The sequence below is a fragment of the Cupressus sempervirens genome, chromosome 8, assembly GCF_028749045.1.
Source record: "Cupressus sempervirens isolate cs-2001-9-10 chromosome 8, ASM2874904v1, whole genome shotgun sequence".
Taxonomy (NCBI): domain Eukaryota; kingdom Viridiplantae; phylum Streptophyta; class Pinopsida; order Cupressales; family Cupressaceae; genus Cupressus; species Cupressus sempervirens.
Window position 1 is genome coordinate 226,828,192 of NC_143125.1, and position 27,022 is coordinate 226,855,213.

The window sequence follows — 27,022 nt, forward strand, 5'->3', positions numbered from 1 at the left end:
CATACAAAAAAAGTGTTAGTTTCACATCCTGCAACAACTAACTCGACCTTATATAGGGCTTTAGAGAAGCTTCGCGAAGGACTAAAAAATGTGTTGACACAGCCAAAATGTTATCGACAATAAAAGAAAAAGGTCCCGAGAGATAATGATTTTAATTTTGGGGCCATATACACAAAATTACTAAATTAAATTATTTAATAATATTAGGACATTATAGTCCTCCCGACCCAAGAATCGTTTTCCCTTAAGAAATTGCAGACTTGGATGCTTTAGAATCTTTTCACCTTCTCAAGGTCCATGCTTGATTGGAAGGCCCTTCCATCACATTAAGAACCCTTAATTGTTTGCAACCTCAACTTTTTCTCTCTGACATTGATGATCTCACTCGGTTCTAGAATTAGTTTCCCCTCGTCGTTAATGGGTGGGAATTCCTTCAACACTGTAGTACGCTGCTAGATGACCTCTTTGAGGCACCATGCATGAAAAACATTGTGAATTTGACTCCCCTCAGGAAGTTCCATCTCATAGGCAGTTCCAACTCATAGGCAACTTTGCCTACACTCCAAACAACTCTGTAGGGTTCAAAGAACTTCTTCTCACCACGTCTTCAAGGAGGATTGTTTGTACTATTGAGACCAAAGGTACAACAAATCTACTGTCTCAGAACTCCACTCATGTCATGTCCCCTATTTTACCCCTTAGAATTTGATAATAAAGAATAAAATAAGGAGTCAATTTAATAAAATAAAAGGATATGATAGGAATAACGAATACGGAATCCAGATATTGAGCCATTTTGGAGATCTACCCCATAAAGAAGTATCTAGCTGGCTGTTTGTTAAGTATTATCTACATATTCTTTATTTTCAGACATCATAGTCTAATTAGTATATTAATTCATAAGCAATAACACCATAGCATCTATAAACATCAGATATTGCCACCTTTTGTATCAAAATCTATATACATATTTGAGAAATTACAATTGGCACCTTTATATAACCTATTGACCCGGTTTTAGTTGAAATAAGAAATAAGAAATTGGTAATTGTCCTGATTTTTCTGGATTGGGCAACAAAGGGACATCACAGTGGTATCAGAGCTTAATCCTACCACCCTGTGGATAAAGGTTTATGTAGACCTACAAAAGAAGAACAAAAACCACAATGAATGATTTGGCAAACGAAGTAAGATCTTATGTGGAGCAAACCCACCAAACCAACCAAAACGTGTTAAACCTCATGGAAAAATCAAATCAGGCCTTCTTGCAAGCATTATAGAACATGGGAAATTCAATCAATAATCTGAGAAGTCAACCTAACATAGGAAGAGAAACTAATTCAGTCCATTCTGAAAATAACAATGTAACTTCAAATTCCAATCTACCCCAACCTACATTCCTACCTGTGATGTCCTCGACGAAAAATAAATGTAATTAATTATTTTGTGTAACGGGCCGATTGTTTTAATTTAACTCGGACCCAAATTTAATTTTTGTCATAGTAGTTTGTGTCACCGTCGGCTAATCTTTGTACACCCTCGAAAAGCTTTTCCCGATGGGTATTTAAGCACGGCTCGTAGTAGTCGATAGGTAGGCTTTTGGATTTCAATTATCTGTACTGTGGATTCCTGTTGGAGTTCAGCAATTGTTCGCCATTTCGGAAGTGAAAGACCTTACCTATTTGGCTTGCGCGGTTTCGGTGGGATTCAACCCTCACCCTATTCCGTTGGTGTCCGCCTCGATCTGTATTCGGCAATTCGAAGACTTAATTATACAAATATCTTCGTTGGTGATTGCTCTTGGTTTGGTATCGACTAATTGTATATGTATTTATTCATATTGCAATTAAAGTGGCATTGTTTGGTTTATAATCATTTACAGGAGCCCCCTATGCAGTTTGGGACACTCATTCTAGCTTTACGGCTATTCTAAGCATCGTGCGGCCTTTCCAAGGCAATCCTCAACACCGTACGGTCAAGCTAGTTTGTACGGCTCCCTTCATGCTTGTTACCGTACGGCCCACCTTTTATGTTTGTTGAGTCACACTGTACGGTCTTTCTTGCTCCCGTACGAACACACTCCAAACTCTGTACGAATTTTCTGTAGGAAAATTTTCCATCCAGTTCGAGACTTAACTTGCCTTGGAACATTTTAGTGGTATTAGAGCAATCGATCCTGCCAGCCTATGATCGGTGAATGCGAGTTTATAGCCGGAAGAGAAGGACATATTTAGTTGATCGAATGGCTGAAGAACAGGAACGGGAACGGGAACCGATAGGTGCCGAACTCATTGCACTTCTGAGGGATCTTGCACGAAACCAGGCACAGATCACTGATACTCAGCGGCTTATGGAAGAAACTCTGAAAAAGTTGGCGGAAAACAAAATTTCTGGAGAACCGAATGGACAGCCCAGATTCGGTGGCAGGCAGATCACACCCTCATTGCACACTCTCGACCATCCATGCCGACTTTCCCACCACGGACTGAGACACATCACGGAGAGACTTCCAACCTTCGAGGAAATACGGGAGGATTGGCGGAATGCAAATCTTGAAGAAGACATCTACAAGGATTACGCAGATCTAAGAATGAGATACGTAGGAGGTGGAAATAGAGGAGGATTTTTTAACGATGACCTAAGGAGAAAATTGAGTAAGGTGAACCTGTCTCCATTTGACGGTTCAGGCTCTATTTCAGCGCATGCATGGGTAATGAAAGCCGACCCTACTTCCAGCTAAATCCTATGCCCGAAGAAGAAGCAATCAAATTCGCCGCATTACACTTGGAGGGCGTTGCGTACGAATGATGGCACCATGGCACTATCACTCTTGGGCATGATCAAATAAAGACTTATGCTGAGTTCACAGAGAGACTAATTGAACGATTTGATGGAAAAGACGTCGAGCTCAATTTCCAAGATCTAGCACAGCTGAGGCAAACAGGATCAGTAGATCAGTTCATCGCGGAGTTTCAGAGACTTTCTGTGTTGGTGATAGACATCTCTGGACGAAGGTGGGTCATTCTCTTTATGGATGGACTGGCAGAACCACTGATAGGTTGGGTGAAAGGATTCAACCCGTCAACCTTGATGGAAGCAATCAGTAAGGCACGAAGCATGGCATCGTCGTCAGCATCATCCTCATCCTCTCAGATTCATTCACATCCGAAACCGTCGACGTTCTCGAGGGACAAACCTCTGCCCAAGAAGCCATCACTGGATGAAGCATCCCGACAAGAACTCCGAAGAAAGAAGTTATGTTTTAATTGCAAGGGGCCTTGGGAACCTGGCCACCGATGCCTCAGGAAAGGGAAAATTCATTACATTGAAGTGATGTCCGATGAAGAAGATGAGTAGGATTGAGAGGAAACGCCAGTGGAAGACATCCAACCTAGCGGTTACATTGACATGGCTAACTTCAACCATACGGAGAGGATTGTTGCTTTAATAAAACGTGGAGGATCCATTGCCTTGGCTGGCAATCCGAGGTGCACAGTTTTCTATGTGCAAGGTACCCTTCAGGGACAAAGGGTCATAGTGATTTTGGATAGTGGAGCTACATTGAATTTCATAAATTCATCTTTAGTACAGCGAAGAAATCTTTTGACGGAAGCACACGTGGGCTTTCAGGTCAAAGTTGCCGGAGGGACTTTCCTGCCCTGCACGCACCTAGTTCCTCAGCTAAGCATCATGATGGCAAATCACACGATGACAGAGTACTTTTTCATAGTGGATCTAGCCGACATGGAGGTCATCCTCGGCATACAGTGGATGGAGACGCTTGATGAATACACTCAGAGTTTCAAGCGAATGGACTTCACTTTCGTGGCTGACAGGAAGAAAGTGGTCCTCCGAGGGATGGCAAATGAAGGATCGAAGGAAGTGTCTACGCATCGAATGGAGGTAATCCTACGGCATGATGATGTTGCGTGGGCTGCACAATGTTTCATCTTGGCTGAACCTATTAAGGGGCACCGAACACCTCCATAGGATAAAGAGCTTCAGGGTGTTTTAAGTAAGCATGAAAAGGTTTTCATGGATATTCCTCCTGGCATACTGTCGCATCGAGGATTTGAACATACAATAGAGTTAGAACCAGGAGCGAATTCTGTTATAACCACACTGTACGGCCACCTGAAGAAGTTCAAAGATGAAATCGAATGGACGATCCACGAGTTACTTGATAAGGGATGGATCCGTCCTAGTTCTAGCCCATTCGCATCATCAGTGGTGTTGGTCAAGAAGAAGGACGGAACGTTGCGTATGTGTGTGGACTATTGTGCACTGAACAAGAGGACAATAAAGAACAGGTACCCCATTTCGAGGATAGATGAATTGCTGGATGAACTACATGGTGCAGTCTATTTCTCAAAAATAGATCTCCGTTCCGGATACCATCAGATTCGAATGAGGGAAGAGGATGTGGAGAAAACGGCCTTCCGTTGCCATTACGACACTATGAGTTCTTGGTCATGCCGTTCGGTCTGACCAACGCACCTGCTACATTCCAGTCATGCATGAACTGCATCTTTAACAAGCAGTTGTGTAAGTATTTGTTGGTGTTCTTTGATGATCTTCTCATTTATAGCAGGACATGGGAGGAGCACCTGAAACATTTGAACGAGGTTCTAAGTATCATGGAAGAACAGTCCTTGTTCACCAAACAATCCAAATGTGAGTTCGGAATGACGAAGATATTGTACTTGGGGCATGTTGTCAATCAATATGGGGTTCAAGTGCATCAGGAGAAGATCCAGGCTATCCTCGATTGGCCTCCCCCGAAATCACTCACCGATCTGCAAGGGTTCTTCGAATTGTGTAGCTACTACAGGAGATTTGTTAAGGGTTTTTCTCAGCTTAGTGTGCCTTTAACAGATCTGACGAAGAAAGGGGCTTTCTAGTGGAATGAAGAAGCACAACTCACATTCGATAAGCTAAAAGAGGCCATGAGCTTTGTCCGGTGTTGGCACTGCCTGACTTCACCCGACCATTCATTTTGGAATGCGACGCATTAGGGGAAGGTATTCGAGAGATTTTGATATAGGACAGACACCCCATCGCCTATGAGAGCAGGAAGCTTACACTAGCCGAGCACTTGTATTCCATTTATGATAAAGAAACGTTGGCCATTGTTGACGCATTGACCAAGTTTCGGCAGTACCTAGTTGGTGCCAAGTTTGTTGTCCGTACAAATCACAATAGCCTGAGATATTTCTTGGAGCAGAGGGACTTGAACGAATGGAAACAAAAATGGGTAAGCAAGGTTCAATCTTTTGATTTTGACATTGAATATGTAAAGGGAAAAAACAATGTTGTTGTAGATGCCCTGTCCCGAAAACCCACCATCTGCTCACTAGAGCAGATCTTAGCTGACTGGAGGGCACAGCTGGTGGTGGAATATTCCAAAAATACTTTTGCTTGTGAGATAATGGATGGTTGCATCCATGATGATCGTTATAAGGTGGTGAATGATATGATCTATTATAAGGATCGGATCTACCTAGTGCCAGAATCCAAGCTTAAGAAGAAGATCCTAAAACATATGCACAACTCCCCCCTGGCTAGTCATCCTGGCTTCCTAAAGACTTACAGAAGTATGCGAGAAAGGTTCTCATGGAAGGGATTGAAAGGGGACGTGTTGCAGCATGTCAGAGAATGTACTATTTGTCAACAGAACAAATCCGAACATACTCTTCCTGCCGGACAGCTACAGCCTCTGCCGATTCCCGAACATAAGTGGGAAAGTATATCAATGGATTTCATAACAGGTCTTCCCCGAGTGAACGGAAGGGATTGCATCTTCGTGGTAGTTGACAGATTGACAAAGTACGTTCACTTGTTCGCCATCCCCTCGGACCTTCGAGCTGCATAGGTTGCCAATCTATTTTTCAGAGAAGTCTTTCGCCTACACGGATTACCCCGAAACATCGTTAGTGACCGGGATGGACACTTCGTCAGTATCTTCTGGACAGAACTGTTTCGGATGGTAGGAACTAAACTATCACCGAGCACAAGTTACCACCCACAGACAGATGGCCAAACTGAAATTGTGAACAAATGGCTTGAAGGTTATCTACAAAACTACGTCTCGGCACAACAACGCGCATGGGTGAAATGGATCCACCTCGGGGAGTACTGCTACAATACCACTTATCACATGTCAATCAGATGACGCCGTTCAAGGTTCTATACGGGCACTCTCCACTCTCCATCGATACAGTGCTGGGCGACAACCGCGCTCCAAGGGCCAAGGATTGGCTTCAGGAAGGACATGACATTTTGAGGAGCTTGAAAGAAAACCTGCAATAGGCACAAAACCGACAGAAGGTATACGCCGACAGACATTGGTTAGAGAGGAGTTTCAAAGTGGGAGATTTGGTCTATCTCCGGTTACAACCTTATCGACAGTCATCATTGAAAGGAACAAGGAAGGAGAAACTGAAGCCCCGGTTTTATGGCCCCTACGGCGTGATCCGGCGCATTAGTGAGGTAGCATATGAACTGGAGCTTCTCGAAGGTAGCCGCATTCATAATGTCTTCCATGTTTCCTGTCTGAAGAAGGCTATCGGGCAAAACATCACCGTCACTAGAGATCTTCCACCACTTAATGAGGAGGGGAAACTCATCCTGGAACCTGTTGAGATTCTCAAAGTGCGCAAAAAGGTCTTGCGTAACCGAACTGTGAGAGAATATTTGGTACGTTGGTGACATCTACCACTAGACGTTGCAACGTGGGAGGGCGAACACACCCTACAGCATCCGACACTACATTTGCTTGAGGAAAAGCAAATTTCGGGGCGGGAGGACTGTGATGTCCCCGACGAAAAATAAATGTAATTAATTATTTTTTGTAACAGGCCGATTGTTTTAATTTAACTCGGACCCAAATTTAATTTTTGTCATAGTAGTTTGTGTCACCGTCGGCTAATCTTTGTACACCCTTGGAAAGCTTTTCCCAATGGGTATTTAAGCATGGCTCGTAGTAGTCGATAGGTAGGCTTTTGGATTTCAATTATCTGTACTATGGATTCTTGTTGGAGTTCGGCAATTATTCGCGATTCTGGGAGTGAAAGACCTTCTCTATTTGGCCTGCGCGGTTTCGGTGGGATTCAACCCTTACCCTACTCCGTTGGTGTTCGCCTTGATTTGTATTCGGAAATTCGAAGACTTAATTATACAAATATCTTCGTTGGTGATTGCTCTTGGTTTGGTATCGGCTAATTGCATATGTATTTATTGCAATTAAAGTAGCATTGTTTGGTTTATGATCATTTGCAGGAGCCCCCTGTGCAGTTCGGGACACTCATTCTAGCTGTACGGCTATTCTAAGCACCGTACAACCTTTCCAAGGCAATCCTCAACACCATACGGTCAAGCTAGTTTGTACAGCTCCCTTCATGCTTGTTACCGTACGGCCCACCTTTTATGTTTGTTGAGTCACATTGTATGGTCTTTCTTGCTCCTGTACGAACACACTCCAAACTCTGTACGAATTTTCTGTAGGAAAATTTTCCATCCAGTTCGGGACTTAACTTGCCTTGGACCATTTCACTACCTAGAAGAGTAAATCTAAGAGAGGAGGAAGGGGTTGAGCAACCCCTAAATAGTACGGAAGATATTGCGAGGGCATATGCTGCCCTAGAACCTAACATCAGAGAAGTGATATCGTTTAGAGAATTTTGTGATGATAAATGAAGGGAGACGTCTAGAAGGACGGTAAATGAAGAACTCAGACATAAAATTAACAAAATAAAGCTTCCGCATTTTGATGGTTCAGGAAAGATTACACCATGCCAATGGTTGGAGAAACTAAACACATTTTTCATTGTAAATCCCATGACAGAAGAAGATGCCTTGCAATTCGCTATAGTGCATCTAGAGGGAGCAGCACATGATTGGTGGACTCATGGGCGAATCTCATTGGGACATAAAGATGTAAAATCCTACGAAGAATTTTCCCAAAAGCTCATGAGCAGATTTGATGATAAGGACACCGAATGGTATTTTCAAGAACTAACTCAACTTAGACAAATTGGAATAGTAGAAGACTATACTCGTAAATTTCAAGAGTTATCAGTTATGGTTCCAGGCCTTTCCCAAAAGAGACTCATTCATATATTTACAGAAGGATTAAAGGACTCCACTACACACTCTATTAAACCACATGAACCGACAAACTTGGAAGAAGCCATTCGAAAAGCAAAAATGGTAGAATCCAATCATTCAAAGGAAAGATCTAAGAATTCATCAGCAAGGATAGAACATAGAGACAACTCAAGAAATGATCATAAACAAAAAGAATGTTATTTTTGCAAAGGATCGTGGACTATTGGGTACTAATGCCAAGGGAAGGATGCTCTCAAGCAAAAAAAGGACATAATGAGAAAGACTTATGCTTTAGGTGTAGAGAATCATGGGCTTCAGGTCATAAGTGTAGAAAAAGGAATCAAATTAATAGAATAGAAGCAACATCCGAGAGAGAAATAGACGAATCGCATAAGAAAGCAAGACATGATCAGGGAGATTTGAACAATATCCAAGCACAAAATGAAGGAGAGAACCAATGGTCTTTTGAAGAGATTCCACTTGATGCATGAATTCGAGAAGGGAATTAGTAACCAATAATAGAGAAGAATGGAAGGGATTATCCAACTTCAGTAGTAGCTATACCTAGTAATTAATTATGAGAATTTGTAACAATTATATTAATACAACTCTTCAATTGTATTTATACTCAAATCTTCCTTGTAAAAAACTACAAAGATCATACACTTCTAAAGACTTGGGAAGGGATAAAAGTCTCTCCCAAGATTTATAGAAATGGGTAACCTTAAAGGGGATACCCTGAAAAGCCTTAGGATGAGATAAAGTCTCTCCTATGGATTAAATAGAGAGGGATACTCCTAAAGGGATATCCTTAGTGACTCAGGATGAGATAAAGTCTCCCCGTTGTCCACAGAGGTGGGTACATCCTAAAGGGATACTCATAAAGGCTTAGTACGAGATAAAGTCTCTCCTAAGGATTAAATAGAGATGGATACTCCTAAAGGGATATCCATAAGGGCTTAGGATGAGATAAAGTCTCTCTTAAGGATCATAAAGAGGGATAATTCTAAAGGAATATCCACAAGGGCCTAGGACGAGATAAAGTCTCTCCTAAGGATTAAATGGAAATGGATACTCCTAAAGGGATATCCATAGGGGTTTAGGATGGGACAAAGTCTCTCCTAAGGGATTATCCTAAAGGGATATCCAAAAAAAAGGCTCTAGGAAGAGATAAAGTCTCTCCTAAGGATTAAATTAGAGGCCTGAGGCAAGACAAAGTCTCTCTCGGGATACAGTTGTCAAGAATCATCATGGAGCTCCAGTACATCAAGATAAGTTCTCTTCAAATCGATCCTAGTAATTTATATTGAATCTTGCAATCTTTAGATTTATATGTTTATAACAATTTAATCACAAAGTTGAAATTGTTTTTGCAAGACTATAGTGAGTTGCATCGACTCAATCACAAGGAGTAAATATTGAATTGCTTGAGGACAAGCAATGTGAGGAAGGGCGGACCATCATGTCCCCTATTTTACCCCTTAGAATTTAATAATAAAGAATAAAATAAGGAGTCAATTTAATAAAATAAAAGGATATGATAGGAATAATGAATAGGGAATCCATATATCGAGCCATTTTGGAGATCTACCCCATAAAGAAGTATCTAGCTGGCTGTTTGTTAAGTATTATCTACATATTCTTTATTTTCAGACATCATAGTCTAATTAGTATATTAATTCATAAACAATAACACCATAGCATCTGTAAACATCAGATATTGCCACCTTTTATATCAAAATCTATATACATATTTGAGAAATTACAATTGGCACCTTTATATAACCTATTGACTGGGTTTTAATTGAAATAAGAAATAAGAAATTGGTAATTGTCCTGATTTTTTTGGATTGGGCAACAAAGGGACATTACAACTCAGTCTGGTGTTGGTCAGAATACATCCTCTATTGATTCTGGCCTTTGTAGGTTATCCTTGAGAGATCTTAGTGTTGGGTGGATATTTTGCAACCGACAGTTTTGGGTAAAAATCCAGTCGTAAAATAGGATGACCAGCCACAACATATGAGACAGAGTCTCTCCTACCTTAAAAGGAAGGCTCCCCCTTCTCACCGTTTCTTGGATCAATTCAAGGTAAGCAAGAAGTTGAGAGATTTTATAAACAAGGTGTTACTAATATCCTTTCTTCTTAACTTTCAAGAAAGGATCCACTTACTCTTAGAGCGAATAATGGGCGAGGTGAATCTCTAACTACACTTCTATCAAGAGCTGGAAACAGTGATACTGATAAACTTTTACTAACTCAAATGCTAGCTAAAATGTACTAGTTTGGCTTTAAGTCTGGTCGTACTTCTATATGGAATTTTTTTTACAATTAGGGCACAAAAACTCCTAAAAGTAAGAATAATGAACTAGTTTGCAAATTTAAGAAAGAAGTATAAGCTACAGACAAAGCTTCTAGCTATATATTTCCACAACTGCTCCCAGTCAAAGCTTCGGCTCTAATTGCTTCTTAAATCACTATGCTCTTTTATTGAACACAAAATAATAACATGAATCAAGACAATAGGCACAAATTACAGTCAAAGCTTCTAATTTGTTGTATCACAATTGCTTCTAGTCAAAGCTTCAAATCCAATTGCTTCTTTTATTCACTTTTCTCCCAAATTCATACTACACAATCAAAGTTATGCTTGCACAAATGTGGCAGAGCTTTTTTGCATACAACAAAAGATGATTTTTACAATGAGGAGGCACTCCTTTATATATATGCACGGGAATTGAGAAAAAGGTAGAGGAAAAAGTGGGAGTAACTCAACCAACTTTGACCTAGTCTAACTTCAGGAGAAAAAATAGGGTTACATGCACCTGCACATGCAACTTGCATTACATCTTTTACATACACATGTAACTCGCATTACATGTAATTACACATCTTCATGCAATGCATCCTCTCCAACTACAAACATGAAAGAAGAAGAAACAAGACGGAAGAGAAGGAAGCAATCCTAAAGGGCCTTATACTTGACGATGCAATGCTAGATGATAACAGGATTGGGAGTTCCTGTACCTTGTACTATTGCATTCACATTGATAACCATGGTCTTGCATCTTTTGATAACCTCTAACTGTGATGAATTGTCCGTTGTCATATGGAAACTTGATGTGATCCAACTTTTCTCTTTCAAGTTGTCGTGAATTCTCCTTTGTAGATTGGCACATTCCGAATTCTTTGACACTTTGAAAACTTTTGACGATGTCCAGATGTAAACTCGGAATAACTTTCCATCAGCATCTTTAACCTTTTTTTTTTTGCTATAAAGTGCTTGGCGCATGGGAATGTGTGCAAATGGAGATTGTTGATTTTCAAAATGTGACTTGGGCTTTCAAGATGTCCTTGCACGAAAAATGGATTACATGTAAATGCAACATGTAACGAAAGGTGGAGGGTGAAATGAGATGCAAGTGCAAGTGAAAGATACACTTTACGTATATATGCGGATGAAGGCTAAGATGGAAAGCATGAAAAGATGCAGAAACATGTATTTGCTCATGGAGGTGCAAATGCATATGGAGAAGCGAAAATGACATCTTTTTGACTTTTCAGAAAGTGACTTTAAGTCAAAATTGGACCTTTTAGATGCAGTTACACGTAAGACATTTCATGTAATCTCATCATGTGAATGGAAGTGAAAGTTGAGATGGCTGAAAATGGAAATGGAAAATGGGATTATATGCATATGCGAATGACGAATGGGATGAAAAAGATGTAATTGCATTTCATTGAGTGAGAGATGAAGTGTTGTGACATGGAAATAGAAAGTGGAGTGAAGTGAAATGTGCTCAAGTTCTTGGAAAAGAACTTGCAATTTCTTCCAAAATGGACAAAAAACCGAAATGTAAACAAGTAAGACACAAAAACAAGCACATGCCCTTGGCAAAAAACTCAAACATGTCAACAAGGAAGCCACTTCAAGATGCAAATTCGAATTTGGAGTTTGGGGAAATTCCAAAAGTGTGAAAATTAGAGTTTTCATTATTTTGAAAGGCAAAATGCACTTTTCATGGCATTTATATGGACAAATGGCAATCATCAAGCAATAATATGCATGGAAATAGCAAGATAAGCATGAATTGATGAGCAAGTTAGAAAGATTCCACTTACATGAAGATTAAGTGCCAAAAATGAAGGAGAAAGAGCCAAAATAGCAAGTTTTATAGACTTAAGACAAATTCTCCCTTAAATCCGGATTTTCAAACAACCTTTTGACTTTTTCTGCACTTGAATGTAATGGATATTTAATGGTCGAATTTGATATGAGAAGGCCAAAAATGTGGTCTCCAAAGACAAGAGTACACATTAAAACTCAAAAACAACTCCTCTTGATCCAAATGTATGGGCTGAAATGCCATTTTTTGAGTTTTTTGAACAAAAACAAGACTTTTTAATGCAAAAATCTGAACCGTTTTTGCAAAACGTGGCCAAACAATGCATGTTTTTGAGTCATTTTTGACTTGTAAATGCAAAAACAACTTCTCCAAATGGATACACATGGATCCAAATGCAAAAAAGTGACTCCAAAATGCAAAAAAGTGGATAAAAATCCCAATTTTTCGGGCATTTTAAGCAAAAACGTGATTCATAAAAAAACATGAAATGAATTCGTGTTTGGCTTTTAAGTGCAAAAATGTGAGCCAAGATGTATTGCAAATGGTTGAAGATGTCAAAACCCCTCGTTTCCTTGCAAAAATGTGATTTAAATAACTCAAAATGGATTTATTTGAAGATTTTTTCAAAAACATGCCCTTGGAAGAAGTTTGAAAAATTGTTTTTTAGTAAGATAAATCCATTTTTGATGCTAGAAAATCCATGGCTAAGCAAAAACGACCCTAATGGAAAAGATTTCATGCAAAACCATCAAGTAAATCTCAAGTTATGATCAAAATCAGATTTTTGGGGAGCAAATGCATGTTTTCTTCACAAAATAGGACATTTTGATGTTCACTACATATTTTAAAACATGTTGAAAGGCAAAATCAGACCTTTTAGAGTCCATTGCATGTTTTAAAATATGTTTTCATGCATAATCTCACTTTTTGAAGCTCATTGCATATTTTAAAATGTGTAAGACTCTAAAATTGGACCTTTTGGAGTCACTTACATGTTTTAAAAACGTGTCTCACCTTTTTGATGCACAAGCACAAAAACTCAATTTTTCATGTCATTGCATCAAAAAGGTCCACTTTTACAAGCTTTTGATGTAATGGCATGGAAAATGTCCTCAAAGTGAGTTTTTATATGCAATAACATGAAAAGTTTCCACTTTTCATAGTTTTTTACATACATATGCACATAAAAGTCCACTTTAAGGCTTTTAAGTTATGCATTTCACTTTATTTTATAAAAATGTCATCAATATGGGTAAAAAATAACATTTATGCATCATATTAATCAATATAATTCATAAACATTAAGTTAAAGTGACATTTATATAAGTATTTGATTTAAAAATAAAAAATTTAAAAAGTAACTATATAGTTCTATAGTCACTTTAAGTGAAAAATTAAAAAGTAACTCAACTTAAAATTATAACATAAAGTGCACTATAGTCACTTTAAGTTATAAATTAAAAGATAAAGTAACTTAAAAACGTAACAAAAAGTGAGTAAAATGTTATATTTTCAAAAAGTGAATGTCAAAATGAAAATATAACATCCTTTTTTTAATTCGTGCTATTGCACCTAAAATGTCCACTTTTGAGGTACTAAAACGGGCATAACTCTTAATTGACAACTCCGATTGACCTCTAGGTTAGACCGAATCGAAGGGAAAAACGAAAGACACGACATGAGCAAAACCAAAGGACTAAAAACAAACAAACACAAACTCAAAATCAAAGAATGGACTGTGAAGGCTTAAAAAATCAAGCAAAGGCTTGATAAAAAGCAAAATGAAAAAGACTTGACGAAGGCCTTCAGTAGGACTCATATATCAATTGTCACTGATTGGTTGATCAATACTAACCAATTAAATAATGAACTAAACTCAGAGAAATGCAAAACTAAGCTTGAAAAAGTTTCCTATTGTTACCTACATTTTGCGGTGACAAAATGCAGGACAACACTTAGGATATCTAGAATATCTTATAACTAGTCTGTGGCCCTTGGTGCATGACTACCACCCAATGCCAAATCCCCAAATGGCGAAGGTTCATAGCTATACAACGCTTTGAAAGGTGTCATACCTATCAAAATGTGGTATTCTCCCAAATATGATCAATGGATCCACACCTTCTGCTATGTTGAAACGTAGTTCCATAGATAACCCTCCAACCATTTGTTTATAATCTCCATCTGTCCATTTGTTTGTGGGTGGTAGCTCATGCTTAGCAACAACTCTATTCCTTCTAATTGAAATGACTCCATCCAAAAGGTGCTCAAAAAGAGGCTATCCTTGTCATTGACTATGTTTTGCGGAAGATGATGCACGCAAAATACCTCATAGAAGTACAACTCGACCACTTGAGTTGCTTGGCATCTAATGGAGATGGCGAAAAAATGGGCAGATTTGGTCAAATGATTGACCATGACAAAAATACAATCCCTCCCTCACACTTTGGGGAGTGCAATAATGAAATCCATTGAGATGCTATCCCACTTCTGGTTGGGATTCACAATGGCTGAAGTAGTCTCAGAGGTAAACTGTACTCAGATTTGTTCTGCCAGCAAGTGGAGCATTCTCGCACGTGCTGCACTACGTCATTCTGGAGGCCCTTCCAAGAGAACCTTTCTTGGATTTGTCTTAGGTCTTGTTGATTGCTAGGGTCATCGTTGCACCAAAAGATCAACCTATTAATGATCAATATGACCACTAGACTTATAGAAGAAGTAGGAGGCTATTAAACTATTTCATGAATCTAGCAAGGGATACTAGCCTATTGCTAACAATTTGCCTCCTATCATTAGTCACCATGACTTGCAATGATTTGAATCTATGACTAATGCCACTTGTTAACTGCTAGGGTTGTCATACTAAAAGATTGACCTACTAATGCTCGATACAACCACTAGAGTTATAGAAGACACTGGAAGTTGTTAAACCATGTAGTTAGTTTACTGAGGGACATGGGCCCAATACCAACTAGTCTTCAGGTATCTCGGGTGTTTGACCAAAGGAGAGTTGTACATTTCTTTTAGAATTTTTTCCCTTATCTTGGACTCAGGTACCAAATAAATTTTGCCCTTCTAGTAAGTGATTTCATCAACCACCTCGTATCTATTTGTCTTGCATTTGACCATCCATCAGATGGCATGTGAATGCATTTTGGGAGTTTTCAACCAACAAATGTGCCTTCCAATCAGCCGAAATCTAAGATAGAGAGCATATGGCAGGTCTTCTTGAGAAGGCATTGACCACCATATTATTCTTTCTCATCACATATTCATTGTCAAAATCAAATGTTTGGATTTTTCTCTCTTGCTTCTTTTGCCATTTTTTCAAATCCTTCAGTTGCAAGAAATATCACAGGCTATTGTGGTCTATTTGTGCAACAAATTTTGCTCCAATAAGGTACTGCTGAAACTTTGTTATTACATGCATTATGACAATCATCTCCTCGTAATAAATGAAGTACAACTGCTCCTCTTCTAAAAGCTTCCAAATCTCGAATGCAATGGGTTGACAATCTTGCATTAACACTGCCCTGATGCCCTCTTCTATTGCACCGCACTCCAAGATGAAAGGGTGGGTGAAGTCTGGTAGCACTAGAACCGGGCAAGAACTCATGGTTTCCTTTAACTTGTAGAAGGTGTGTTGCACTTGCTCATTTCAATGGAAAAATCCCTTCTTTGTTAGATCTATCAGTGGTGCAAGTCATGAAAACCCCTTCATAAACCTTCTATAATAATTGCACATTCTGAAAAGAATCCACACAACTCCAAGAGAGTCTTGGGAGGCAGCTAGTCTAGAATGGCTTGGATCTTCTTGTAATGTACTTGAACCCCTCAGACGCTAATGGTGTGTCCCAAGTACAATATATTCGTCATTCCAAACTTACATTTAGATCTTTTGGCAAACAATGATTAGGACTCTATGAATCTAAGTACCTTATCCAAATGCCTCAAATGTTCCTCCCATGTCTTACTGTAGATGAGTATGTCCTTGAAGAATACCAACAAGAACTTACACAACTTCTTATTGAAGATGTGATTCATGTAGGATTAGAAGGTAGTCGGAGCATAGGTCAACCCAAATAGGATGGCCAAGTGCTCATGTTGTCCATAATGGCAACAATAGGTTGTCTTTTTCAAGTCTTGCTTCCTCATGCCGATCAGATGGTAGTCAAAGCGGAGGTCGATCTTGGAAAAAATAGATTGGACTATATAATTTGTTCAATAACTTGTTGATCTTGGGGTTGGGGTATCTATTTTTTAAAGTTTGTTTAGTTGACGCACGATAGTCCACACACATCTGGAGGGTCCCATCCTTCTTTACTAGCACTATCGATAATGCAAATGGGCTAGAGTTGGGCTTGATCCATCATTTGTCGAGGATTTCCAAGATCCTCTTCTCTACTCATCTTTGAACTTAGGATGGCGGTAGGGTGTGGTGATGACAGACTTGGCTCCTTCCTCTACCTCAATGGTGTGGTCAAAGTTAGGTCGTAGAGATAGGCTAGGCAGGATATCAGAAAAGACCATGCTATGTATATCTAACACTGCCTGAAGTTCCTCATCCTGGTAGTGTGTTGTCCTTGTATAGGTTCTGTTGAGACCAAACAATGTGCCACCTATAATACATCATCATGTTTGAAGATTTCCTCTATCCGTCTTACGGAGATTTCCTTTGGGCCACCATTCAACATCCCCCTAGTATTGCCTTATTGTCATCCACTTTGAAGAACTCCATCCTCTTGAAACTTTGTGTGTACTCATCGAGAGTCACCATCCACTAGATGCCCAATATAACCTCCATGTCATCCAGATCTACAACAAAGATGTCAGTTGTAATTGTGTTGCTCCCCATGGTATTGCTTAGCTGCAAAAACAAATGGGTACATGATAAGATGTTTCCTCTTGCCTCCTTGACTTGGAACCCTTTGTGTGTCTCTGTACGCAAACCCCTTTGGTTCATGAGTGATGAGTTGATGAAGTTTAATGTGGCCCCAGTCTCAAGCATGACCATGACCTACTACCCCCGGAGTGTACCACACACCCAAAATATACTGCACCTTAGAGTATCGACAAGTGTTGTGATGATGCCTCCTCGCCAGTACTAGCGTGGTAATCCTCTTTGCACAATTTATGTCAACTACCTTGGAAGCTTGTTGACCATCTCCTTTAAGCTTAGTTTCCTCATGCTCCTCTTCATCAAACATCACCTCAATGTAATGGATTTTCCTTTTCCTAAGCATCGTTGCTCTGGTTCCAATAATGCCTCTTTGAATAGGGTTTGTTGTCTTTCTCCTTTAAAGAAAGGAGTGGTTTGCTCCTAGAGGAAAAATAATAGGATGTTGCCACGTTACGTGCCTTCTTAATTGCTTTGGTGAGAATGATGGGGTTGAATCCTTTCACCTAACCTTTTAAAGGTTCCATCAAACCATCCATGAACAACACAACCAATCGCCTCTTTGAAGTATCTGTTACCGACACAAACAATCTTTGGAATTCTGTAATATAATTGTTGACTAATCTAGATTGGTTCAGCTACACCAACTCCTTAAAATTAAGTTCTGGATCTTTCCATTAAAAGCGATCTATTAGCCTCTCTGTGTATCCAACATAGGAGGTTATTTGATTGTGGCTGAGTGTAACCATTCCATGATGCTACCATTCATGAGCGATGCCTTCCAAGTAAAGTGCTGCAAATTTTACTGTCTCATCCTCTCACATCAAGTTTAGATGGGAATATGTGTCTTCCTTCTGTATCCACGCTCGTGTAGAGATTGATCTAGATCCATCAAAGGACGACAAATTTACCTTGCCTATCTTCCATTTGAGGTCATCATTGTAGTGGCCACGACTACTGCCACTCGAATATCTCATTTGCAGATCAACACAATACTTGAAGGATGTCTCCTTCGAGATCTGCATTCCTCCTATCTTACCTTAGTTGCTCTTACATTCGTGGAATGTGGACCCTCAATCTCTGCAAGGTGCTTTGTTTCTTGATGAAAATGTCAGCATCAATGGTCAAGAGAGAGAATGTTGAGGTTTTTCTCTCCCTACGGCAGAATTATCTACTTGCCCATTTTGTTCACCATTTGTCTTCCCTAACACCAACCTCTGCAACATCTCCTCCATAAGATGGTATTGTTGAGTTGGACTTGGCTTCTTCTTAGCTCTCTTAACATTGCCATGACTTCCGTTGCAAGATGTCGAGGTTCCCCTATTCTATTAACAAAATGGTGTCTCCTTCTGGTGTACACCTACATCAACTATCCGACAAGCTAGCATAATCACCAACTCTAATACCACTGTAATGTTCCCAACCTATATGTTTGGTGAACACCTCAAATCATGTGAGCTAAGGATTCCATATGATGTGTATAGTTTGGTTCATATGGTGAAATGCAGGTTGTGATTGCCTTCATTTCTGCACATACTAGTCTTATACGTAGTACAACCTACTGCAATATCCCCGTCATAAAATAGATTATTAATCAAATCTTTGTTAATGGGCTGATTGATGTAGAATATATCGGACCCATTTTAGTTTTGTTTCCGTAGGTAAGTGTAGCCATTGACTATCTTTATACACCCTTGGAAAGTTTTCCTGACGGGTATTTAAGCACAGCTTGTAGGTAGTCGTAGGTATGCAATTTTGGATTATTTTATCTGTACTGCGAATTCCTATTGGAGTCGTGAAATGACCTTCCCTATTTTGCTTTCCGGTTTTGGTGGGCTTCAACCCTCACCCTATTTTGTTCTACATTACTTGCTCGGATCTGGCAAATCCATGCACCATCTTTGTTATAGATTCATTTATATATATAGTTATATATCTTTGGGTTCCATTGCTTTGGCATTAATTGTTTGGCAAATACATGTTCTGGTATCTTGTTGTAACTCATTCTGCATTCACCATGTGGTTTTCACATACCTCGTGGCATAACAGAACATACTGTACTACCTCCAAGAAGCAACTGTACGGCCTTCAGAAGCAACCGCACGGTCTCCAGAAGCAACCGTATGACCTCCAAGCAGAAACTGTACGACCTCCAAAAGCAATGATACGACCTCTAGAAGCAACCATGTGGTCTCCAAGTAGAAATTGTACAACCTTCAGAAGCAATGATATGACCTCCAAGAAGCAATTGTACAGCCTCCAGAAACAACCATACGGCTACTAGCAGCTACCGTTATTTTGGCGTACACTCGGAACGGAACATTATACCTACATTACTTTCGAATCATACACTCTGGACAAAATCCTTAGTTCACATTCATACATAGAGATTTGGGGTGCTTGCTAGCCGTCTAGGTTGGGAACATTACGATTTTCCCTATTTTTTTTAATAGCTCTACCTTGTCATCCCCCAAAAAATGGCCTCTGTCTTGTCCCCATCCCCAAAATACGCCCCCCTATCCCTCACCATTCCTTTCCTAGGTAATATAAATTTTTCTTCATTCCATTCTTTTCAGTGATGTTTCAATGCCATGATCAAAATGTTTTGTTTTGAAACCCGCTTTCTTAGTTTCCCTCTTCATCTTTATTTCTTTATCTACTTGCTGATTTTGTGCTACCCCAGACTTGCAAATTTTTTTTTTTTTTTCTTTGTGATGAAAGGAATTGGAAGGATTGTTTATTTCTCCACTCTTATCACTATGCTGGTTGTCTAATCTAGTAGAAACCTTTTTTGAAGAATTTTGTTGAATATTTTTAAATGTGAATGGTGGGATTTTCATCTCCTATTTTGAGTATTATACTTATACCTCAGAAAGTCTTTCTTGTCTTTGTCTTGTTAACACCTTCATCAACCTTGATTGTGGTAGGGACCTCTAACTCTGACCCTTGTTCATATATTGCTCTGCATATTCAAACCATTGAGTGACACTGATGTTATTCTCTATTAAACTTTTTGCTATTATTTTGCTAAAGTTTCCTCCATTATAGTTGAATTATTCTTCCCTAAATATATTATCTCTTCCCTACCTAAATTTATTAGTTTGTGAAGTTCCCTGCAAAAGAGGAGCAAATAGTCTTAGAATATACCAAAACCACATCTTATCATAGATATCTAAGTGTCTTCTCTCTAGCTTAAGTAGAATCTGTTTCATCTAGCTGGTGCTCAGGAATCCATCCTTGAATATCAGGAGTTTGAAAATATATCTATGATAATGTTATATCGTATGGTCATTCCTCTTCTCTCAGATATATGGACTGAAATATCTGGAATCTGTATCACTTTGATAGCCTCAATAGACCACATCTGTTTTTGAATGTAATCTCATATGATAAAAACACCATTTTACTTTGTATATTATTTTCATAAAATTACTGTTATTATTGTTATCAAATTGATATGCTTAAGTCCTTTAAGAGCCAAAATTTTGATATTAAGAGACACCTTGTGTCCCTATGAAACCTTCTTGGAATGATGCTCACAGCCTGAATTTTAGTTGTGTTTTAGCTCAAGAGAAGCCATTTCCTCCATTTTCTCGAACTGATACATGTGAGTCCAATTTTTTTTCAAACTTATTTTGAAATTTCTGTCTAGGAAATATTCCATGCTCTTTTAAGGGCAGGTGGTGTAAAAATATATCTGGCTCCTATGCTGTTGTCATTGAAAAAAATCTGAAATTCAGTTACCATACAAGGCTCAGACCTAATGTTTTTCTTTTTGCAGGGATTTGTTATGAATGTGCAGCCATCAGAGGCAGAGGCAGGATTTGACATTCGGCTTCCACCTACAGCAGATCCCCAGCTGGTTAGAAAGCGGATTTCAGAGGAATGGGCACCTGCTGCACGCAATATGACTTATCAGGTTATAGCATGGGAATCATAATTATATGGTCGATCAAAATTTGTCTTTTCTCTCAAAAGCATAATGCTATATGTTACATTCCTTTCTAAATAAATTTGTCATGTACCAGTTCAAATTCTGTGGCTTAAAAGTTCACATGATATTCAAATTAACATGCTTTTTTTCTTGACAAATTAGAATATCTTGAAATTAGAATAAGGTTGTCAGGCTGGTAATTTAAACTGAAAAATGAATTGGAAAATTATGTTAATGCGAACCCAAAATTGTATTAACTTTCAATTGTCACAAAGACATTATTATCAATCTTCAAATGACTCTTCAGCTCAGCTTTAAGATTACTGTTTGGCTTCACCTACAGCTGAGTGATAATAGTAAAAAATTCTATTATTCCATGTATTTATTACTGTTGTCGGTAAAATTGTATATCAGCCGACGGGGGCCTTCAGGAAGGTTCTTCGGAAAGTATATATACACCCTTTTGGGTCATTGTAATGATGATCAGAAACATAATGTAATTGGCATATGCGAATAATAAAAGGAGTTCCGTTGTTCTTATCTATTGTCTGTGTGCATTAATTCATTTACCGAAGGGCCCTGTCGGCTTCATAACAAGAACCTTCTCGAAGGCCCCTGTCGGCTGATATACAATTTTACTGACGACAATTACTGCACCTAGGATTATATAAAAAAAAGTAAATAAATAGAAATCAGGTTAAAAATTAATAAATAGAAATCAGGTTTAGAATACTAGATTAAGTCTATATAATATATTTATAATGTGAGTTACCATATAAATTATACAATTACATAAGATCCTATGTACATAATTAACTTCAAATAACCCCCAAAATATATAGCTGTCCTGAAAAGAAGATAAAATAAATCTATGTATGTCTTTGTTCGATAGATAACAAACCCGAGCTGATTTTTAAGTATATTAAATTATTGTGAAATTCTACAACATGGTTCAGTGTGGGCACTGTGAGGAAAGAACCGAGTCGAGAAAACCTCCCATATTGCCCATAACTTTAATTAGAAGTCCATCTTATCTTAACTTTACAATTTCCTGTCTCTAGAAGTTGACAAGATAGTGATGATATCATCACTATTTCTTGTTAATACATTCACTTTGCTGAGATTTCCAGGTTATTGATGAGGGCTCAACCCTCATTTACAAACATGAACCAATTGGTTTACAATACATAAGTTTACCAGAATACATTGAAAGTATTTTATCCTTTTATAAATATCTTCTAATATTTGCCATTCTCAATCTCTTCTAATGTACCCCATCTAGATGTTGTATTCATATGCAAAAGCCTCCTTTTTCCTTCCTTTGGTCTTCCTACCTATCTTGATGAGCCAGTAACAGTTGTTAAATAGCACTAAACCATAAGAAAACAAGTTGTTTGTCTGCAGCATTTATCAAATTTTCACAAGAAATATATGCCAAGTTGTAAGATGCAAAAGAGGGACACTATAGATTTACCTCTGCTTTGCACTCATTCAATTAGTTACATTACCTATCCTCTAAAGAAAGATAGAAAGATAACAATTCTATCTCTTTAAGCTGAAACTGTTCGGAACCATAAATACTTAAGACCATAGTTCCAAAAATCGCCAAAATCGTGTGAATCGTGATAAGATTCATCAATGCCAAGTTTTTTGGAATCTTGAATCGCTGACAGTGATTTTTTGTCACAAAAAATTCGCATGAATTGCTGTCGTGCATCAGCTGCGGCAGCCAAAAGGTTGCATTGATTTTTTTTTAAAAAAAAAATGTTTTATTTCATTTCTTTTTTGCCTTTCCTCTTTCTTATAACCCTAAAGGGCCTTCTAATTGTTAAGCATGAGTTGAAGAGAGGAAAAGTGAGAGAGAAGAAGAGAAGAAAAACCATAGGTTTCTAATCGGCAAGAAGGAAGAGCACCAAAGAGATAAGAAGTCCATCTGGGGAGGCCATAAATTGCATTGGGAGCATTAAGGAGTCAATATCAACACTCCTCAACTCATTTGCAAGAGGTAAGTGCTGATTTTTTTTTGCATGTAAGTGTATTATGCAGTTTTTGTTAAATTTTTTTAGTTTTCATTTGCAAATCTTGAATGTTTTTAATTTTTACTAAATTGCAAACTAGGGTTTGTTGTTTTGTAGCTTTTGTTTATTAGTTTCAAACTTTGATATTTTACATGAATTTTTTTATTGCAGCAACTCTTTGCTTTCATTTTCCGCAATGGGTAAAAAAGATGAATGTTGGAAATATAATGAAGAGTTTCTTGGAAGAACCAATTTTCAAACAAAATGTATATTTTGTAAATAAAAAATAAATTCTAGAGGTATTTATAGATTGAAATACCACATTGTTGCTATACCTGGACATGATGTTACAATTTGCACTCAACAAACTGCTGAGGCAAAATGCACTTGTTTAGTGGCATTAAAAAAAAATGAACAAGACAAATTGAATAAGAAAATGCAACTTGAAGGTTAAGGAGTATTGGCTCCCATGTTCCCACATCTGCAGCTGCATCTACATCTGCATCTGCATCTGCATCAGCTTCCGCATCCATGGGTTATGTTGGAGAGGGTTCTTCTAGGCCTCCTTTTCGTCCTAGTTCTAGTGCTCATGCGAGTGCTAGTGCTAGTTAGTCTTATATTGAGACAGAGTCCAACACCAACCTATTGCGGCCTACAGTGTGGAAAAACAAAATGGATAGTTATTTTGTGCCCTGCACTACTCTTGGCTCCCAACCCATGCTTGAGGGCATGGGTTTGAACAAGGAGATTCATGATGCTGCCAGAAAAGAGATTTGCAAATTTTGGCACTTTTGCAACATTCCATTTATTGCAGCTAGGTAATTGATTTTTTTTTCTTTGTTTTCTTTAAAGTTAAAATTAAAAGTAAAAGTAAAATTTTAATTATATCTACTTGTTTTATGATTTGAGTTTTTGACATCTAAATTTCTAATCAATATCATTATCTATTTGTGATAGGGCTCCTTATTGACAGAACATAATAGATGCAGTTGCTATTTGTGGTCCGGGGTTTAAAGCCCCAACTGAGGCTGAGTTGAGTGGATACCTCTTGGATGAAATGGCAGAGGATATGAGGGTTGAGCTTGAGGAGAACCAAAAGGAGTGGATTGAAAAGGGTTGCATCATCATGACTGATGGTTGGACAGATAGGAGGGGAAGAACACTCCTCAATTTTCTTGTATCCTGTGGAGGTGATTGATCAATCTACTTTCCTGCATACATAATTTTGAATCGTGATTGACTATTTCAAATTTTGATTTGTTGATTGCTAATTTTTTGATGATCCATTTAACATTATAATTCGTAGTTTTGTTACTTGTAGGATATACCATGTTCCTCAAATCCATTGATGCTTCCGCTTATGTAAAAATGCCACATACTTATGTGAGGTTATCAAGGAAGTCATAGTAGAGGTAGGGGAACAACATGTGGTGCAAGTGGTGACGGATAATGTAGCAAATTATGTTGCTGCAGGTAAACTTTTAACTTTTCAAGTTTTGAAAATAAATTTATTTGAATTTTGAACTTTTTCTAATTCTAAATTTCCTAGGTTCTAACATGTTTGAAATTTGAATTTCTAATTAACTTAAAATTGTTGTAGGTAAAGTTTTGATGGAGAGGCACCCCACCATATTTTGGTCCCCTTGTGCGACACACTGCATTGACGTCATGTTGGAGGAAATTGGCAAACTTGAGTGGGTCAAGTCATGTGTGGAAAGGGCAAAAAAATATGCAAGTTTATTTATAATCATTCATTTGTCCTTAGCACAATGAGGAAGTACATAGGAGGTAAGGAGTTAGCTCATCCAAGCATCACGAGGTTTGCCTCGAATTTCATCACCCTGCAGTCCTTGTTGACATCAAGGGACGATTTGAGTATGTTTGTTGGGCAGGAGTGGATTTCATCTTCCTATGCTGTGACCGTTGCAGGGGTAGATGTGGTGGATTGCATATTTGATGATGATGGTTTTTGGAAACCTGCTAGAGAAATCCTTAAGGTAAATTTATTGTAATTTAACATTTAGTATTTTACAGTTTACTATGCTAATTGTTTAATGATTTAGTTTTACTTTAAGTTATATTATTTTATATTTAAGTTTTGACTCAAATTTTTGTTTTATTTTATATGTAGGTCACTGAGCCCCTTGTATCTCTTGTATGAACTGCTGAAGGGGAGAAGCCCTCTATGGGCTACATATATGAGGGCATGGATAGGGCCAAGGAGGCCATTAGAGCCCAGTATGCAAGAGTGCAGGAGAAATATACCCCTATTTGGGATATCATTGATAGGAGATTGCAGAATCAGCTCCATAGACCCATCCATGCAGCAACTTACTTTTTGAATCTGGCATTTCATTTTCATCTTGACTTCAAGGCAGATGAGGAGGTTCTCACTGGCTTATATACAGTATTCCAGAGGTTGAGTAGTGATGAGGAGAGCGTTGCTACAATTATTGAGCTCGACAAGTTCAATAATAAAAAAGGGCCACTTTTCTCTGGTAGGATGGCCATAGATACTCGGGCAACAATACAGCCAGGTAAAAATTAAATAATATATTCAATGTTCATGAGTCTAGATTCTAAACTTAAAGCTTATGACTTATAGACTTATAAGTTGTGCATTTTAAATTTTAATTGTTGATTATGTAATTTTAGAGTTGTAATTTGTAAATGAGACTAATTGTTTTTATTTTTCCTTATTTCAAATAGATGGTGGCAAATGTTTGGGGCCACAACTCCAAAACTTCAAAAAATTGCCATCCGTATTCTGAGTCAGCCAAGCAGCGCTTCTGGATGTGAGCGCAGTTGGTCCATGTTTGAACACATCCACTCGAAAAGGAGAAATAGGTTGACAGTGCAGAGGTTGAATGATCTTGTCTTTGTTCATTAGAACCTTTGTCTTAGGATCAGACAGATTTTGGGCGCTGACTCCTTTCCGATCATTCTAGAGGAGATTGATCCAGAATCAGAGTGGCTCACAGAGATTGGGGATCTAGTCTTCACTGAGGAAGACTGTGTGTGGGTTGACCAGGTGGATATAGTGGCTGAAGCAGCTAGAGCACGTTCAGGAACTGGTAGACGCACACGTGCACGCACAGACATAGGCCATAGCGACATTGTTCGTGAGCCCATCTTACATGCGGGGGATATGGCTCGGCGGTCCTCTAGGAACTACATTAGACACCTTTCTAGTAAGCAGACTAGATACTCAGAGGTTGAGGCTGAGGCTGCAGCTAAGTTTGAGGATGATGTTGAGGATGATAATGACTATGAGGCTTGAGCTGGAGCCTTGTTGTTATATTTTTTTTATAGATATTGATATTGAATCACTGATAGGCATACGTTTCAAACTTTCATGGATCTTCATCTTAGATTCTTGCATACATTTATGATTTGATGTCTTATGGATCTTCATCTTACATACATTCTATGATTTGAATCATTATGATCATTTGATTTCTATTTACTTCAGCTAGTCTACAATTTACATTTTACATAATATAGTTACGTATGTGATGGATTTTATGTTCCAAACTTCCATGTTTATATATGTTAAGTTTTAACTTCTATTTGATGATGTTATAGTGTGTTTAAGTTATATTCAATAAAGGGTGCATGAAATAAGTTTTAAATTGTTAAAATCTCTAAATTTAAAGGGTTTTTTCAAATTTGTCAATTCATCGCCGATTCACGGGCGATTCATGGCCGATTCACGATTTGATTCGGCCTTGCCGATTCCGATTTGATTCCGATTCTCATTACCAATTCAATTAAGTCATAATATGTATCTATATATATCTATATCTATATATGTTTATATAGATGTATGATATTCATAAGACGGCCATCGGATATACTCAACCAATCTGCCATTAATAAATATCGGAGCTCAACATAATGTAACTGCAATATGTAATATCAAATTATGCCATCACATTA

At 38.3% G+C, this 27,022-nt stretch overlaps 2 protein-coding genes across 2 annotated transcripts in view; both read left to right on the forward strand.

Moving 5' to 3' along the window:
• The window catches only part of LOC149542323 (Peptidase M20/M25/M40 family protein), a 148,184-nt gene that overhangs the window by 78,672 nt on the left and 42,490 nt on the right, over positions 1 to 27,022 (forward strand). The window contains exon 2 of the mRNA XM_089797299.1: positions 20,913 to 21,050. Coding sequence (XP_089653425.1) covers positions 20,913 to 21,050 — 138 coding nt within the window. The remainder of the gene's footprint in view (positions 1 to 20,912; positions 21,051 to 27,022) is intronic.
• On the forward strand, positions 23,619 to 25,620 carry LOC149542325 (uncharacterized). Its single transcript, XM_089797300.1, has 5 exons — positions 23,619 to 23,901; positions 24,041 to 24,273; positions 24,405 to 24,556; positions 24,684 to 25,080; positions 25,215 to 25,620. Exons 4-5 carry the CDS (start codon positions 24,790 to 24,792, stop codon positions 25,242 to 25,244), a joined length of 321 nt encoding a protein of 106 aa, XP_089653426.1. The 5' UTR covers positions 23,619 to 23,901; positions 24,041 to 24,273; positions 24,405 to 24,556; positions 24,684 to 24,789; the 3' UTR covers positions 25,245 to 25,620.

Bases quoted from the DNA above. Each gene is read 5' to 3' on its own strand.
- LOC149542325 (XM_089797300.1), top strand. From the start codon at position 24,790: ATGTGTGGAAAGGGCAAAAAAATATGCAAGTTTATTTATAATCATTCA. The intron at 25,081-25,214 runs GTAAATTTATTG...TTTTATATGTAG, and splicing joins CTGCTAGAGAAATCCTTAAG to GTCACTGAGCCCCTTGTATC.